This window comes from Megascapheus bottae, chromosome 2 (genome assembly GCF_031878675.1).
Source record: "Megascapheus bottae isolate mThoBot1 chromosome 2, mThoBot2.hap1, whole genome shotgun sequence".
Taxonomy (NCBI): Eukaryota; Metazoa; Chordata; class Mammalia; order Rodentia; family Geomyidae; genus Megascapheus; species Megascapheus bottae.
In genome coordinates this window covers 19,432,918-19,450,230 of record NC_143510.1, presented here as the reverse complement: position 1 = coordinate 19,450,230, position 17,313 = coordinate 19,432,918, and the positions used below count along the sequence as shown (strand labels likewise).

General features: G+C 34.2%; 1 protein-coding gene across 12 annotated transcripts in view; it reads left to right on the top strand.

The window, feature by feature from the left end:
* The window catches only part of Tbc1d5 (TBC1 domain family member 5), a 429,644-nt gene that overhangs the window by 265,161 nt on the left and 147,170 nt on the right, over nucleotides 1-17,313 (top strand). For all 12 annotated transcript variants that reach the window (XM_090321955.1, XM_090321903.1, XM_090321894.1 and 9 more), the window contains 4 exons: nucleotides 1,863-1,951; nucleotides 2,835-2,885; nucleotides 2,975-3,044; nucleotides 4,861-5,033. In XM_090321955.1, the coding sequence (XP_090178081.1) occupies nucleotides 1,863-1,951; nucleotides 2,835-2,885; nucleotides 2,975-3,044; nucleotides 4,861-5,033 (383 nt within the window). The remainder of the gene's footprint in view (nucleotides 1-1,862; nucleotides 1,952-2,834; nucleotides 2,886-2,974; nucleotides 3,045-4,860; nucleotides 5,034-17,313) is intronic.

Sequence of the window (17,313 nt, the reverse complement as noted above, 5' to 3'; positions counted from 1 at the left end):
TGTGATGCTTTGAGACAGGCTATTCAATTTATTCTCTAGATTGAATTTATTTAAGAGAAGAATAATATTCAGTAAATGTATTAAATCTTTGGAGAAAAATCAAAACATTCTTCAGGACAAAATTAAACTACTATTTAACACAAAAGAAGTACTTTCAGACATGAAAGAATAAAATCATGAAATTATTCATTGACTATTAACTACAGATGACATGAGATATCAGAGTTAATGATGAACATATAACATAGGAAATTATTCGTACCAAAAATGATAACAAATTAATATCTTTTATTGGTAAAGAACTGATACAATTCATTGGGAAAAATGAAACATTGCACTGTTACAAAATGTACACCTTGTAAGAATTAGCAAAAAAGATAGTTTCAGTCTCAAAATGACTATAGCTTTCTATGAAGTTGGATGGTATTTTTAGCACTGCTGTTAACAATTGATTTCCTAATACCAGTACAGAAGAGTGGACTGCACATAATGCTGTGTGTCTTTTCTTCAGCATAAAGGAAACCTCTGTTTTTACCACCAAAAAGCTTCTCTTTACCTGGCTCCTATATTTTAGTTTTATTTCCTCTAAAGAAATAATAAATGCTACCCTTTATTAGTAAGCCAAGGGAAAGTGGTAATTTTCTCTTTAAGAAGCAGGGCTTCTTTGGGCTACTCCTGTAATCCTAGGTACTTAAGAGGCTGTGGTCTGAGCATTGTGGTTTGAAGCCAGCCAAGGCAAAAAGAACTTTGAGATTTTCATCTCCAATTAACAACCAAAAAGCAGGAAATGGAGCTATAGCTCAAATGGTAGAGCTCAAGCTTTGTGCCAAAATGGTAAGCCGGAACATGCAGCCCCTATTTCACATTCTAGTATTGGCACAAAAAAAAAATGGAAGAAGAAACAGGAGAATGTAATCTGACTTGATAAAATGTGACATTTTATGTTTAAACTAGAAAAACCTAAATCTACAATACTAATTAGTAACCTATAATATTTTATTTCTCTACTATCTATCTATCTACATACTCAATGGACTTTTAGACTAACTTTGTAAAGATAGCCTGGAAGCTAAGATCCTTTTTTTTTTTTCTATGCCTGTTTGTGTAATCTATAATTAACTCTAGTGTAAAGGAGATTATTTTATTGATCAACTCATTGAATAAATGGAAAAGTATTTTTTATAATTGAAGTAGTGCAGAAAAATTACATTTGTTTTCTGATAAACATGTTGAAATTTTTATCATAAAACTATTTTCCATTACATCTGCCAAAGGTTGCTTTTATTATCCAGCACTCCTAGCTGACTTCAGCTCTTCCTAAATCTACAGACATCCTAATTTTGAGCCATTACATAATGAAAACATTGGATGCAATTTCCTTAGGTCTACAGTTCTTAGTTGCCCTTACTGCCGATATTTATACTGTGGCTCATGATTATAATTTGCATAAATGAAATTCATATTTATGAATATAGATCTTGTAGCAGTGACAGGTGCAAGGTTTTCTAACATGCCAAATTATTGTCATTTCATTTGAAAGAAAACTATTCTCTATGTTTTAAAGAAGAATATGCATAGTGGTTGGATTGGAATCAAATTCTAAAAGTAGATAAAATCTCATTTTTCCTTTCCATTTTTATACTTTTCTGTGTGAAATGGACATCTTGGGAGCAAGCATTTGTTGAAAAAGCAGTAGCAGATTAGGGATATGGCTTAGTAGTAAAATCCTTGCCTACCATGTGGGAGACCTGGGCTTAATCCCCAGCACCACATTAGAATAAAAAGGAAAAAAAAAAGCATTTAAGTCAACTGCTACTCTCTGTATCCTTGCCTTGATTATTTCCTTTGATCTTGTTTTTCAGGGTATGCATGAGCTGTTGGCACCTATAGTCTTTATCCTTCACTGTGACCACCAGGCTTTTCTACATGCCAGTGAGTCTGCACAGCCCAGGCAAGTTTTTGAGTTTTCTCACCCTCACTGCCACTTTTTTTTTTAATCTCAAAATTACTTCAAATACATGATTCCTGTTTTTCTGAGTAACAGACGTTTGACTGTTTCCAGAGAATATCTGTTTCATCTAATTGTTAGAATGCCAGTGTGGCTGTGGGGCACTGTTGTTTCAATCAGCAGTGTCTCTGAAAATGTTAAATCTCTGTCAAAGGAAGACATTTAATTAATAATCAAAAAGGCAATATATTTAAGACAAACAAAAACTCTTAATGACTCATTCTGGTCATTTATACTATCCTCTCATGACTTCATTTTCTGAGATATTTTCTCCTAGCCAGCTTTCACTTATCTTGGTTCACAAGTAAAGGAGCTAAGAAAACTACCTAGAATCTGGGCACAATTCAAGACATATCAAAAATACAATAGGAAGAGTTGCAAGTGATGGCTGCAGCAGCCTGCCTAGCATGAGTTGAAACCCCCGTACTATTAAAATAGCAGTACATATTTAATCAGTAACTATGTGTTTGTTATTTGGTTTTTAGAATATATATAATTTACCATGGAATAGTAATTTGTTTGAATTTATTGTTACATTCTGTATTTATTATCTGGAAAAAGTAAATAGTTAATATAGAATTAACAAATAAAGTAGATAATTTGTTTCTGATGATTTTAAAAAAGTTTATCCATTCATTTTTGTTTTCTGAGCTTTAAAAGTGTTATTGAACTTTACCAAAAGAAGGAATTTTACTGTTAATTGTAATGATCTTTCAAAAAGCAGTTTTTATATTATATGAAGTCTGCTTAAGCATGTAGAATATAGCAAACTATCCACTTGGATCATATAGATTATAACTTTAATTGCTTTTATTACTTTGTTAAGTGAGGAAATGAAAACTCTCTTGAACCCGGAGTATCTGGAACATGATGCCTAGTAAGTACAAAATTCATTATTTTTTCTTTCTTACATTATCATACTTTAATGACACTTTTACATAACATTATTTAATTTTTAACTTTTAGTGCGATGTTCTCACAGCTTATGGAAACTGCTGAGCCTTGGTTTTCTACTTTCGAGCATGATGGTCAGAAGGTAAATTCCACAGTACAGATGTTTGCAGTATATTTGAAATGGCAGATATTTTCTGTATAGTCACTTCATTTTAATACAGAATATTCAACTGTTATTACTGTAAGAAAATACAAATATCTTTTGCAGTAGATTGATGTTGGTAATCTATCATATATCTCTAACAAAAATGACATATACAAAAGCAACATGATTGTTTCATATGAATGTACTTCTTAATCTGCGTATACATTCATCAGTATTGCTCCTTCATTATATAAATTATTCCAAACTTTCCATTGCTGTACTAGTGACTTATATTCATATTGTTACTTAAGTATATAGAGCAAATGTGTATCAAAAAGATTGCTTTCCTTTTATTAATGCATTATTGAATTTACACATTTAGAATTGATATCCATTACCCTTTTTCTTAGCCTTACTTATATACCTTGACCATTTTTGTTAGATTTTGTTTTGCCAGTTCTGGGGCTTGAAATCAGGGCCTGAGCACTGCCCTTGGACTTTCTCCTGGCTAGCGCTCTTCCACTTGAGCCACAGCACCACTTCTGGCTTTTTCTCTATTTGTGGTAGTAAGGATTTGAACCTAGTTCTTTGTGCATGCTAGACAAGCCCTCTACCACTAGGCCAAACTCCCAGCCCAGACATTCACATTTTGTAGTGTATATTTTAGTGGTTTTAGTGTATTTGTAAGGTTTTGTTAATTGAACATTGTGTGTGATTGAAGTCATTCAGGGATAGCATATTAGTACAGAACAAAACTATTATAAAGTAGATTTTCAGAATCAGCATATTAAACTGAGAATTGATACACTGAAAATCATGAAAGTGTGTTGTATGTAAATATCAATATTACTGAGGTGGAGCCTCAGTTCAAATGTCATCAGAAATAATCAGTCTCTTGGGAAGAATCAGTAGAATGAAGGGGTACATGGAAATTTGAAGTTTACATAGAAGCATTGAAATGAGTTAATGATTTATCTCTCAGTATAACATAGCAGAGGGGAGGAAAGGGAAATTTAGTGAGAGCTAAATAAATGTTAATTTTTAAGTATGCTTTATTTTTGGTTCATAGAGTTTTGAATTCTTTTCTTTCAACTAGTTACATAAAAGTCCAATTAGAGAACATCTTATTTTCTAGGATTAATTTCCTGTTTCTGTCCTTTTTAGTGAAGTTTTGAAAGCTCAGAGTTTTTTTTCATATTTTTTATTGTAATTAATAGAAGGGTTACATGATATTTGCCAAATAGATGGTACATTAATTCCCATACATGGATACCCGTTCACATGTCTTGGTCCCCATTTCCCTCCCCCCACCCCCACCCCTCATCTAAGAAAAGCTCAGAGTTTTTTGCTTACTGTTTTGCATCCTTTCATTTTCTGCCACAAGAAAAAAGTTTTTGTCAAACTGTTTGTTTGTATATTGTGGCTGATCAGATCAACTAGCCATGCCAGCTTGTTGTCCTCACTACCACTTCTAATCAAAAAATAACTTTGTATACATGATATCACCAGAGAAAATGTCATGGAAATCTACATTTAAACATATTTCAGAATAAATTGCCTGGATATTGCTCTATGAATAGTCATAGATATCTCAGCATGTGATTCTGTATTTTTGAGCATTTACCATGAGGCAATTTAAGGTAGTTATTTTTATTAAAGAATTTATTAACATTGATTTTTACATCATATTTCAAATGATAAAAGTCATTTTTATTCTTGTTTAAATTCCTTTTTATAAAATAACAGACTGATCTCCATGCATTTGTCATTTTTATATTAAATTAATAGATGTTCCTTTTTTTCCTGTTTATAGGGGAAAGAAACTCTGATGACCCCAATTCCCTTTGCTAGACCACAGGATTTAGGGCCAACAATTGCTGTGGTTACTAAAGTCAACCAGATTCAGGATCATCTACTGAAGAAGCATGATATTGAACTCTACATGCATTTGAACAGACTAGAAATTGCACCACAGATATATGGGTTGTAAGTATAAGAGTTTCTATGTAGTTATGCCTAATTATGATGTGTCATTGTTTCTATGTTTCTAGAGTTAAGAACTCTTTCAGGACTTTTCCAATTCATCTTTTTGTAGTCTTGTGTACCCAGTTCTACTATTCTGTTTCTTTTACATATATCATCTCATCTAATATTTACATCAACCTTATTTTTTTTAATTTTTTATTGTAATTAATAAAAGGGTTACATGATATTTGCCAGATAGAAGGTGCATTAATACACATACATTGATACCCTTTCACATGTCTTGGTACCCATTACCCTCCCCCCCACCCCCCCACCCATCTTGGTTTTCCCCCCTTCCCTATCAAATTTCAAATAACCAAATACAAATAAATTCAATATATCAGATAACAAAGTGAGATACTATAACAATATGAGATACCCAAGGGACAGCAAAGGAGATGGGAGACAACATAGTACATTAAGGACAACAATCATTCATTATATGGCTTATGTTTCAATATCCTAGAGATCCTTTCATTTAGTGTCCTACTATATGACCTTATTACATCAACCTTATAAATTGAGTCTTCTCTTCTTTGTTACAGGTGAAGATACTAAGGCTTAGATTAACTTTATGAATATTAAATAGAGAAGTTTATCATTAAAACCCAGGCAGAATTTACTAATTTACTGCAGAACCCAGTACAAAAGAAAGATTAAAGACCTCATTTGAGAAACTCAATGAGAATTTCAGGATGGCAAGAGCTATCTTGAAAAGTCAAGCTAAGTGTTGTAAGAACGTGCAGAGTTCTACATCTCCTTTACAGATAAAGCCAATGTACAATCCAAGCAATTTTAAAAGTTAGATGTGTGCTATCCATTTGTTCGTGTCATTTAGTGAAAATAGGGTATTCAGTTTCTTCAGCCGCAGATTTTTTTGTAACTAGTTGTAGAATAGGAGCTAGTCACTAAATAGGTGTGGATTTGTGTGTGCATGTTCATATTTTTCAGTGACTTGAAAGATACATATGCAAACTAGAAAAACTTTGATTTTAATTAGAATAAGCTTGTTATATAATGCTATGGATAAAAACAGATTTATTATATTGAATTAGTCGAATTTTTTATGTCTACTGCTGAGCAGTTATTGGGTAGAATATATAAAATTAAGATTATATTATTGGCACACACTTAGAAGATGTTCCATAAAATATCAATTCATTATTTGAATCACAAAAGATCTTGATTATTTCCAAAGTTGGAACTAAAGAAATGATTCTGTGAGTGTTTTTGTGTTTTGTATTACACAGTCTTTCACTGACAATAACTAAGTTGATGTTATTCTCTGGACACACTTTACTGTGATTGAAAAAATCTGTCCTTTTATTTAAAGACTGCTTGTGTTTATTTCTGTGATTTAATCTTGACCTCACTGAGAACAGATATATCATTACCACTAGAAACAAAATGTTATATGTGACATAGATATTGGGCAGCACTGTAGATTATTCATGACTTAAGCTTGTAAGTCTAGCTAGTAACACATTTGGGTTATTTTGTAGCATAAAAATGTACCTTAAAACAGTGAGTGATAACGTAAGCAGTAAAATTCTCTGTTCCTCTTCACTATGCACTATGCTTAACACATAGTTTGCTAAGTATGAAACTGGTCTTTTATATGAGGGAAGGAAGTTGGTATTGCACATGTTTATCATGTCTTAAAGTGTTTTGCCTCTCTGTCTGCACTGGTGCTTTACATTGTGATGGTATTGACAAGGGCCTAAATGCAGTAACTCATAAGCAGGGTTTTTCAGTTTTCTTTATTATATTAGATACTAATTTTCTTCAGTTCTATCTTCAAAGCAGTTTATATAGCTTCTTGACATCCTGGCCCATAATTTCATGATTCATGGCATACACTTAATCTTTCTCACCTTATAAAAATTCCCAACAAAATCATAACTTGTAGTAACCATAGCTGCCTCATTTATTCCAGTAATGTGTACATAATGTCATCTTCATTATCTGTCACTTGCTCCTCTCCCCATCTCCTTCTGATACTGAGATAGGGTTTTGCTATGTGTTGCAGACTAACCTTAAATATTTAAATCCTGCCCCAGCTTTTCAAGTGCTGGGAATACAGTTTGCACCACCTTATTTAGCTTATATTATCTTTAAATTATATAATGTGTTCTTTAAAAAAAAGAGTACTTGTGTTTACTGTTGGCCTCTTTTAATTTTATAATGTAAAAATGTTTCCCATTCCACTTTTTATTTTGAGAGGGGGGAAGTACTGGGTTTTGAACTGAGAGCCGTTTGATTGCTAAGTAAGTTCTGTGCACACTTGAGCCAAGCTACCAGACCTCTCATTTCACTTTCAAGATTTTTGTTGTTGTTGTTGTTTTATTACTATTTATGAAGCACATGAAAAGCTATAATGCTTGAGTAATATTGTGCCCCTGTTTAGGACCATAGGACCATAAGTTGAATTACCAATCTATATACTTCTTATCGTGACAGAAACACCTAGAGGGTAAAATAAGTTTTTTTTAAATTTTGAGGTATTTTCATTAATTACTATTGAGGTTAAACCAAACTGAGCTGCCAATAAATGTTCAGTGTGATGTAAAATAATATACTTGGAAAATAAATAACACTGTTCGTTAATTTAATAGAAAATTACATTGCATTCAGAATTATGTTTCTCTTGCTGTAATTCAAGTAATTGATACCTTTATTATTTTGTTTAATAATTATGTTTGCCAATTATTGATTTGTATTTGGGCTTCTTTAAATATTAAATTTTCTAAGAACTTAGAAATACATACTAATTACCAATGTAAAACATGACTGTATTAAGGCTAGCTTTTAAGTATTTTTTTAATTGTCAGGATAGTGTACAGAGGGGTTACAGTTATATTCATCATGTAGGATGTGCATTACTTCTCACACATTGATACCCCTTCTCCTGTTTTTGTCCCCACTTACCTTCCCCTACCCTCTCCCAATCACCTTGTTTTCCTCCCTTTCCTTTCCTATTTTAAATAAACGTATATACAATATATCAGTCAACATGTTTATGTGCATAAAGTCCTATGACTTCATCACTTGGCTATGATTTGGTAGAAATATCTAGCATATTTGTGTTTCAGCTCTGCCACTGTTCACATGTGGTGTGAGTCCAAAAGATGCTTAATCACAGCAGATTCATGTAAACATTCTGTATTTTTTCACTTGATACTTTTACAATATTCCTTTCTAATAAGATGAAAAATTTTACTATTACCTTAAACATATTGAATCTGTAGACTTTTGACTACATTTTACACTGACATAAGTAGAGTTCCTACCTAATAAGCATCAGTGGAATATAAAATTAATGTTACTTTTGAGGAAAGACCTTCATAACACACTTGGGCTTTGACATATTCAAATTATGAGCTCTTTACAACACTCCTGGGGTAAATTCCACATTCCCCAAATGCTTATTATATATCTTTCTTGTCTATTTCCTATTTTAGAATAGAATAGGGTTAGAATTTGTGTTGTTGTGGGGGTTCATACTAACTTAATTGGTGAATACCTTTATTATTGATAAACCTGCTAAAACTGCAACATAAGTATTTATATCGTAGTGTATCCACTCTTGCGCAAAACACAGTATAATTAACAGCGGAGTACAAAGTTTTTTTAAGCTATTTTTGCCATATAAAGATTAAAAATATAATTCTTAGTCATCAAAAGTTGAGTATAATTATTCACCTTAAAATTATCTCTGTCTAGCTAAAGTGGTAAAATATGTGATGGCAGTAAAAGCACTATAAAGATAAGTGTAAATTGCTTTAATAGTTTTCTAACTCTCTTAAGGCATATAGGAGGTTGGCTTTTTGTAAGGCCATAGAATTCTCTTTGTACGTAATAGATATCGATGGAATAAGCTAATAAATTGGTCATAATTTAAGGTTTAGAGTTGATTTGATAGTATTTTTTTTTTGTCAGTTGTGGGGCTTGAGCTCTGGGCCTGGATTTGATGGTATTCTTAACAGTTCAGGTTAAGAACACTTGAAAGCATGGTGAAGGATCACAAAGCTCCTATAGGAAGATCTTGAAAAGCAAATGCATGACTTTTGTAGAATATTCTACGGCTAAAAATTAGAAATTTGTTACATTACATAGATATTTTTTCTTTTTAAAATTTTATTGTATTGTAAGGATGATATCAGAGGGATTACAATTACATGAGTAAGGTAATGAGTACATTTCTTGTTGAACATTGTTACTCCTCACTTATTTTCCCCCACTTTTCTACCTCCCCCAGCTACCCTTCCACCTCCCCAAGTTGTAAAGTTGATTTCCAACACAGTGTCTTGTGAGTTTGATGCTTCCATAAGAAAGAATGCACTGATATATTGGATTTATTTGTATTTGGTTATTTGAAATTGGATAGGGAAGGGGGGAAAACCAAGATGGGGGGAGTAAGGGGAGGGTAATGGGGACCAAGACATGTGAAGGGTATCAATATATGTGAATTAATGCATCTTCTATCTGGGAAATATCATGTAACCCTTTTATTAATTACAATAAAAATATATATATAAAAACAAAAAAAAATGCATTGCCTCACTTGCAAGGAAACGGAAAGATGGGGAAAATTCATGTTAAGGGAAGTAAGAAAACATAGGCTCCATGGTCTCCTTCATCTGTAATAATTAGTATATGTTTAGGATAGTCCTTTGCAGAGGATCGTAATAGCTCAATATAAAATGATACAATCAAAATGAACTCTAGAATATGGAAGCAAAAGAAGTCTTCTTGTTGTTTTGGGTTTTTTGTTTTGTTTTGTTTTGTTTTGTTGTTTTTGTGGATAATGGGTCTTGAACTTAGCCTGAGTGCTGTCCCTGAGCTCTTCAGCTCAAGGCTACGACCCTACCCTTGAGCCAAGTTCCACTTCCCATTTTCTGGAGGTTAATTGGAGATAAGTGTCTCAAGTCCTATTGTGCCCAGGCTGGCTTTGAACCTTAATCATCAGATCTCAGCCTTCCAAGTAGCTAGGATTAAAGGCGTGAGGCACCATGCCCAGCTGTTTTTAATGGACTGTGTAAGCTATTTTTCTTTATTTCATGTTTCCCCCCTTGGTTTATCCTGTTGCCATTGGTTTTGATTTTGGCATTCTGTCTCTTGTACATACATTTATCTGATTTGGAGAAGGGATGGGGCATGACAAAATGATGAGACAAAGGACAAAGGGTGTTTTTAATTTTGATAGCACAATGTTTCTAAAGACTTGCCTGCTTGTATTTATATCTGGCTCCATTCACTACAAAAATAAAGTAACAAAGTATAATGAAAACACCTTGCTTAGAGAAAAAAAAAGCCAATAGTTTAAATAATTTCCTTAAAACAACTAAATTGAGATGGTCCTTTACTTTTCAGTTATTTATATTAGACTTTAAACATATAAGCCATGAAGTATGAGGGCTTGGATGGTAAAAATCAAATGTAAGCTTTTTTATTATTCCATATGAAATTTTGGATTGCCTCTTCTATTTCTTTAAAGAATGACATTGGGATATTGATGGGTATTGCGTTGAATTTGTAGATAGCCCTTGGCAAAATTGTCATTTTCTTTTTTTATTTTTATTGTAATAAATAGAAGGGTTACATGATATTTGCCAGATAGAAGGTGCATTAATTCTCATACGTTGATACCCTTTCACATGTCTTGGTACCCATTACCCTCCCCCCCACTCCACCCCCGTCTTGGTTTTCCCCCCTTCCCTATCAAATTTCAAATAACCAAATACAAATAAATTCAATATATCAGATAACAAAGTGAGATACTGTAACAATATGAGATAACCAAGGGACAGCAAAGGAGATGAGAGATAACATAGTACATTAAGGACAACAATCATTCCTTATATGGCTTTTGTTTCAATATCCTTGAGGTCCTTTCAATTAACGTCATACTATATGGCCTTATGTATCAAGGTTTTGCTCTATTGCAGATCTCTGCTACTAGAGCCCAAGGTTTCTACTGATTATGACAAATGAGGAAAACCTCATTTGAACCAAAGTTCCTTTGACTCTGGCTTACTTCACTTAATATGATTTTTTCTAAGTCCTTCCATTTCCTAACAAATGGGGCGATGTCATTCTTTCTGACAGCAGCATAGAATTCCATTGTGTACCAATACCACAACTTATTGATCCACTCATCAACTGAGGGACATCTAGGTTGGTTCCATATATTTGCTATGGTGAATAATGCTGCAATGAACATTGTTGTGCTAGTGGATTTAGTATGCCCTAGATTCTGGATGGTTGGATAAATGCCAAGTAGTGGAATTGCTGGCTCATAGGGGAGTTCTATGTTTAGCCTTTTCAGGCACTGCCATAATGCTTTCCATAGTGGTTAAATGAGTTTGCACTCCCACCAACAATGTAGTAGTGATCTCTCTTGGCCACATCCCCTCCAACATCTGTTATTATTCGTTTTCCTGATCCTGGCCATTCTGATGGAGTGAGGTGGAATATTAGAGTTGTTTTGATTTGCATTTCTTTTATGACCAGAGATGTTGAACATTTCTTCCTGTGTCTATAGGCCATTTTTGTTTCTGTTCAGAGAAGACTCTCTTTAAGTCTTTGGCCCATTTTTTAAAGGGATGTTTGTTACTTTTGCTATATGGGGGTCTTTTATTATTCCATATGAAATTTTGGATTGCCTGTTCTATTTCTTTTAAAGAATGACATTGGGATATTGATGGGTATTGCGTTGAATTTGTAGATAGCCCTTGGCAAGATTGTCATTTTCATGATGTTAATTCTTCCATTCCAGGAGCATTGGAGGTTTTTCCATTTCCTCAGTTCTGCTTTAATTTCCTTTTTCAAGGTCTTAAAGTTTTCATCAAAAAGGTCCTTTACATTCTTAGTTAAGCTAATTCCTAGGTACTTTATTTTCTTTGAGGCTATTGTGAAAGGAGTTGCTTTCCTTATTGTTGCCTCATTCCTCACACTGTTGGCATAGAGGAAGGCAGTTGATTTTTGAGGGTTAATTTTATACCCTGCTACCCTTCCAAAGTTTTGAATCAGCTCAAGGAGCTTGGGAGTAGAGTCTATAGGGTTCTTTAAATACAGAATCATGTCATCTGCAAAGAGGTATAGTTTTACTTCCTCTTTCCCTATTTAGATCCCCTTTATGCTTGCTTCTTGCCTTATTGCACTGGCTAGGAATTCTAATACTATGTTAAAGAGTAGTGGAGAGAGTGGGCATCTTTGTCTAGTTCCTGATTTTAGAGGGAATGGCTTTAGTTTTTCGCCATTAAGTATAATACTAGCTGTGGGTTTGTCATACACAGCCTTTATTATATTGAGGAATGTGCCATGGATTCCTAGTTTCTCCATAGCTTTTTTTTTCTTTTTTTTTATTGTAATTACTAAAAGGGTTACATGACATTTGCCAGATAGAAGGTGCATTAATACACATACATTGATACCCTTTCACATGTCTTGGTACCCGTTTCCCTCCCCCCCACACCCCCCACCCGTCTTGGTTTTCCCCCCTTCCCTATCAAATTTCAAATATCCAGATACAAATAAATTCAATATATCAGATAACAAAGTGAGATACTATACCAATATGAGATAACCAAGGGACAGCAAAGGAGATGAGAGACAACATAGTACATTAAGGACAACAATCATTCATTATATGGCTTTTGTTTCACTATCCTGGAGGTCCTTTCAATTAGCTTCACATTATATGTCCTTATGTATCAAGATTTTGCTCTATTGCAAATCTCTGCTAGTAGAGCCCAAGGTTTCCATAGCTTTTAACATAAAGAGGTGTGGGATCATGTCAAATGCCTTTTCTGCATCTGTTGAGACAATCATGTGATTTTTGTCCTTGCTCCTGTTGTGTTGATTTATATTAATTGATTTGCATATGTTGAACCAACTTTGCCTCCCTGTGATGAATCCTGTTTGATCATAGTGTACAATTTTTTTGTTGAGTTGTTGTAGACAGTTGGCCAGTATAGCAAAAACACTTCTTAGCAGAAAGAGCAGCGCAGGAGGAATTTCAATACCAGACTTTAGACTCTATTACAGAGCTATAATTATCAAAACAGCTTGGTACTGGCACAGGAACGGGCCTGAAGACCAATGGAATAGAACTGAGGGCCCAGATATTAAACCACAGACCTATGGCAACCTAATCTTTGACAAGGGAGCCAAAAAAATAGAATGGAAGAAAGCCAGCCTCTTCAACAAGTTGTGCTGGCAGAACTGGTTAAGCACCTGCAGAAAACTAAAGTTGGATCCTTCTTTGTCACCCTGTACTAGAATTAAATACAAATGGATCAAAAACCTCGAGGTAAAAGCCGACACACTGAAAATTTTACAGGAAGGAATAGGAGATACACTAGGCCTCCTTGGCACAGGTCAAAACTTTCTTAATAAGGACCAAGAATCACAACAAATCAGAGAAAGGCTGGATAAGTGGGACTGCATTAAACTGCAGAGCTTTTGTATGGCAAAGGACATAGCTAGTAAATTAATTACGAAGCCTACGGAGTGGGAGAAGATCTTCACCAACCATACAATGGACAAAGGCCTCATATCTAAAATATATCAACAGCTCAAAAAATTGACTCACTCCCAAACTAATTTTCAAAGTAACAACCATCCCATTAAAAAATGGGCCAAAGACTTAAAGAGAGTCTTCTCTGAAGAAGAAACAAAAATGGCCTATAGACACATGAAGAAATGCTCAACATCTCTGGTCATAAAAGAAATGGAAATCAAAACAACTCTCTATGATTCCACCTCACTCCAGTTAGCAATGGCCAGGATCAGGAAAACGAATGACAACAGATGCTGGAGGGGATGTGGCCAGGAGGGATCACTACTACACTGTTGGTGGGAGTGCAAACTCGTTCAGCCACTATGGAAAGCAGTATGGCAGTTCCTCAAAAGATTAAACATAGGGCTCCCCTATGACCCAGCAATTCCACTACTTGGCATTTACCCAATCATCCAGAAACAAGGACATATTAAATCCACCAGCACAACGATGTTCATTGCAACACTATTTATCATAGCAAAGATATGGAACCAACCTAGATGTCCCTCAGTTGATGAGTGGATCAACAAGTTGTGGTATTTGTACACAATGGAATTCTATGCTGCTGTCAGAAAGAACAACATCGCCCCATTTGTTAGGAAATGGAAAGATTTAGAAAAAATCATATTAAGTGAAGTAAGCCAGACTCAGAGGAACTTTGGTTCAAATGAGGTTTCCCTCATTTGTCATAATCAGTAGAAACCTTGGGCTCTCCCAGCAGAGATTTGCAATAGAGCAAAACCTTGATACATAAGGCCATATAGTATGAAGCTAATTGAAAGGACCTGTAGGATATAGAAACAAAAGCCATATAATGAATGATTGTTGTCCTTAATGTACTATGTTATCTCTCAGCTCTTTTGCTGTCCCTTGGTTATCTCATACTGCTACAGTATCTCACTTTGTTATCTGATATATCGGATATATTTTTATTTGGTTATTTGAAATTGGATAGGGAAGGGGGGAAAACAAGATGAGGGGTTGGGGTGGGAGGGAAGGTAATGGGGACCAAGACATGTGAAAGGGTATCAATGTATGTGAATTAATGCACCTTCTATCTGGCAAATATCATGTAACCCTTCTATTAATTACAATAAAAAATCTTAAGAAATGTAAGCATTTTATATTCTCCTTACATGTGTCACATTCATATGCTTCATCAGATAAGCTTTCAAGACCCAGGCAAGAAAAAGCCCACAGTATTTGAGGAGTAATCAGGAACTAACCTGCTAAAGAAGGACTAGTAGATGAAAGCGTTGGAGAGATTAAGGCTCATAGCCATGACAAGGATATGGACAAAAAGAACTCAGGATATTTTAAATAGGATGTACCATCAGCACAATTATAGCAACAATAATAACCTAGAACCTCTGGTTTAAATTTTCTTGCACAAGTCTAAATACCATCTTCATTTAGCTAAGACTACTAGGTACTTAATAAGGAAAATAAAAGAATCTGTTACTTTAATGTTAATCTTGATCTGTAAAATGTTATTTGCTGTGGAAAAGAAATAGAACCTTCTCTGGCAAAATGACCGTATAGTTTAGCACAGAAGAACCTAATTGGGCATGTTAGGTCACACATGCACAAGCTTAGGAAAGGTACCGCCCACATGCCATTCTTGGTAGAAATGTAATTACCACTGACAGGTAATAAAAGTTAGTAATTCAAGCAAACGAGAATCAAGTGTAAGAGCTGGAAAAGCAATGTAACTAATTAGATATGGTTGACTCTCTTCAGTGGAATGCAGTTGTCGAAAATAATCATCTGGAGAGCAGTAAAAATAATTTAAAACATTATTTTTATTTAAAATATATCAAATCCTAGGAAATAATTTTAAGCGTGAAGGAATTATAAAAGTTTATATAATTCAAAAGTGAAAAACTAAAGGCCTTTGCAGTTGTCTAGGCAAGAATTCATATGAGCAGTGGAAAAGAGGGATATGCTTTAAAAAGGTTTTCAAATACAATCTATGATCTGCCAATAACCTACATACTTCTTGGAAAAATGAAGGTTAAAATCGATTTGAGCCATTATATCTTGAAATCTTCCAAAATTATCCCGTTGGACAATTATATTCATAAGCAGCCTACGAAGTACACGTGCCTTTGAAATTAGGTAAAGTGCAGTGTCTTTTGTCTTACAAATTCAGAAAAATGAGATTTTTTTCATATGGATAAAAAAGGGTGAGCCTTCTGTTGAGTTTCATTGACAAATAAAGGAAAGTATGGTTTTATTGGAAAAGAAAGCAGAAACACTCTACCAAAAGAGGTTTCTCTGATGTACTGAATTGAAAGGGCTTATTGTAGACTGCTACATGGATTTTTACTTTTTAATATTAACACAAGGTTAGTCTCTTGGCTCAGTTGCTAAACTAGTCTTATTGGTTCTGAATGTGTTTTGTTCTTCAGGATTAGCCAATTTTGAGATACACATTTAGTGCGCTTTCCATACATTATAAATATAGCATTACTATTTCTGCAGTGGTTCCAGTGCCCAAACCATCAGTTTTATAGTTTTCGCAACTTGTTTATCTACTGTCACAGCATTCTTACTTTCTCACAACATTCTTAGTCATATTTCCAACAGTCTCTATCCTGGACTATATATCTTAAATGTCTTATACCAACTGTTTACTGATCCATAAAACATTTTTGCATATTTTCTGTGACCTCCTTTCCTAATCCAAGCGGAGGAGGCATCAGGTGTTACAAAATTGTAAGTAATAAGGATAAAAATGTATTCTATCTTTTTAGGGATTTTTTTATTGTCAGGAAAATGTATAGAGGGGTTATAGTTACTTTCGTCAGGTAGTAGGTGCATTACTTCTCAAACATTGATATCCCTTCTCATGTTTTTTTGTCCCCTTTTCCCTCCCCTGTCCCCCCCCAATCAGGTTGTTTCCACCCCTTCCCTTTCCTATTTCAAATAAACAAATAAACATATGTACAATATACCAGTAACAAAGTCAGATACAGTAACAACATGGGACTAACCATAAGGGCAAAAAAAGTGAAGAGAAATAACATAATACACTAAGAACAACAATAACACAAAATAAAGTATAAGCTCTTAAGGCTCAATAACTATATGCATATGCTCATATAAATTAATATTTACCTTAATGAACTCCAAAAAATGGATTCTATTAGCTTCTGTGCATGGTTTCACCTTAAAAGCAACTTACCCTTTTTTCCTAATTCTGCCAAACCAGATTTTTACTCCTGTTTCACCATTAGACTTGACTATCTTCATCTTGCTCCTTTGTTACCAGTCTAAACTATTTCCCTCCTTTGTGACTGAATTATCAGCTTTTATATCTTCCAGTATTTTCACTCTCTTCTGAGTTTTTTTGTAAGAAAAGAAAAAGTAAAATTCAGCACAGAAAGCCTTATTTCTAGCAACTCTGCTTACTTCTCATTTTTCTCCAAACATCCCCTGTACATTGCTTCACTGTTAAATGTAGAGTCGGTCTAAATGCTCCGAATAAGAAAATTGTAGAATAGAAATATGAACCAACAATATGTTGTGTACAGGAACTCACTGTTAAATAGTTAAATGGGTAGATTAAAAGTGGAGGAATAGGACCAGGAGTTTGGCCCAGAGATAGAGTGCTAGCATACATGAAGACCCATATTTGATTCCTTGGTACCACATGCATGGCTCAAGTGGCTGAGC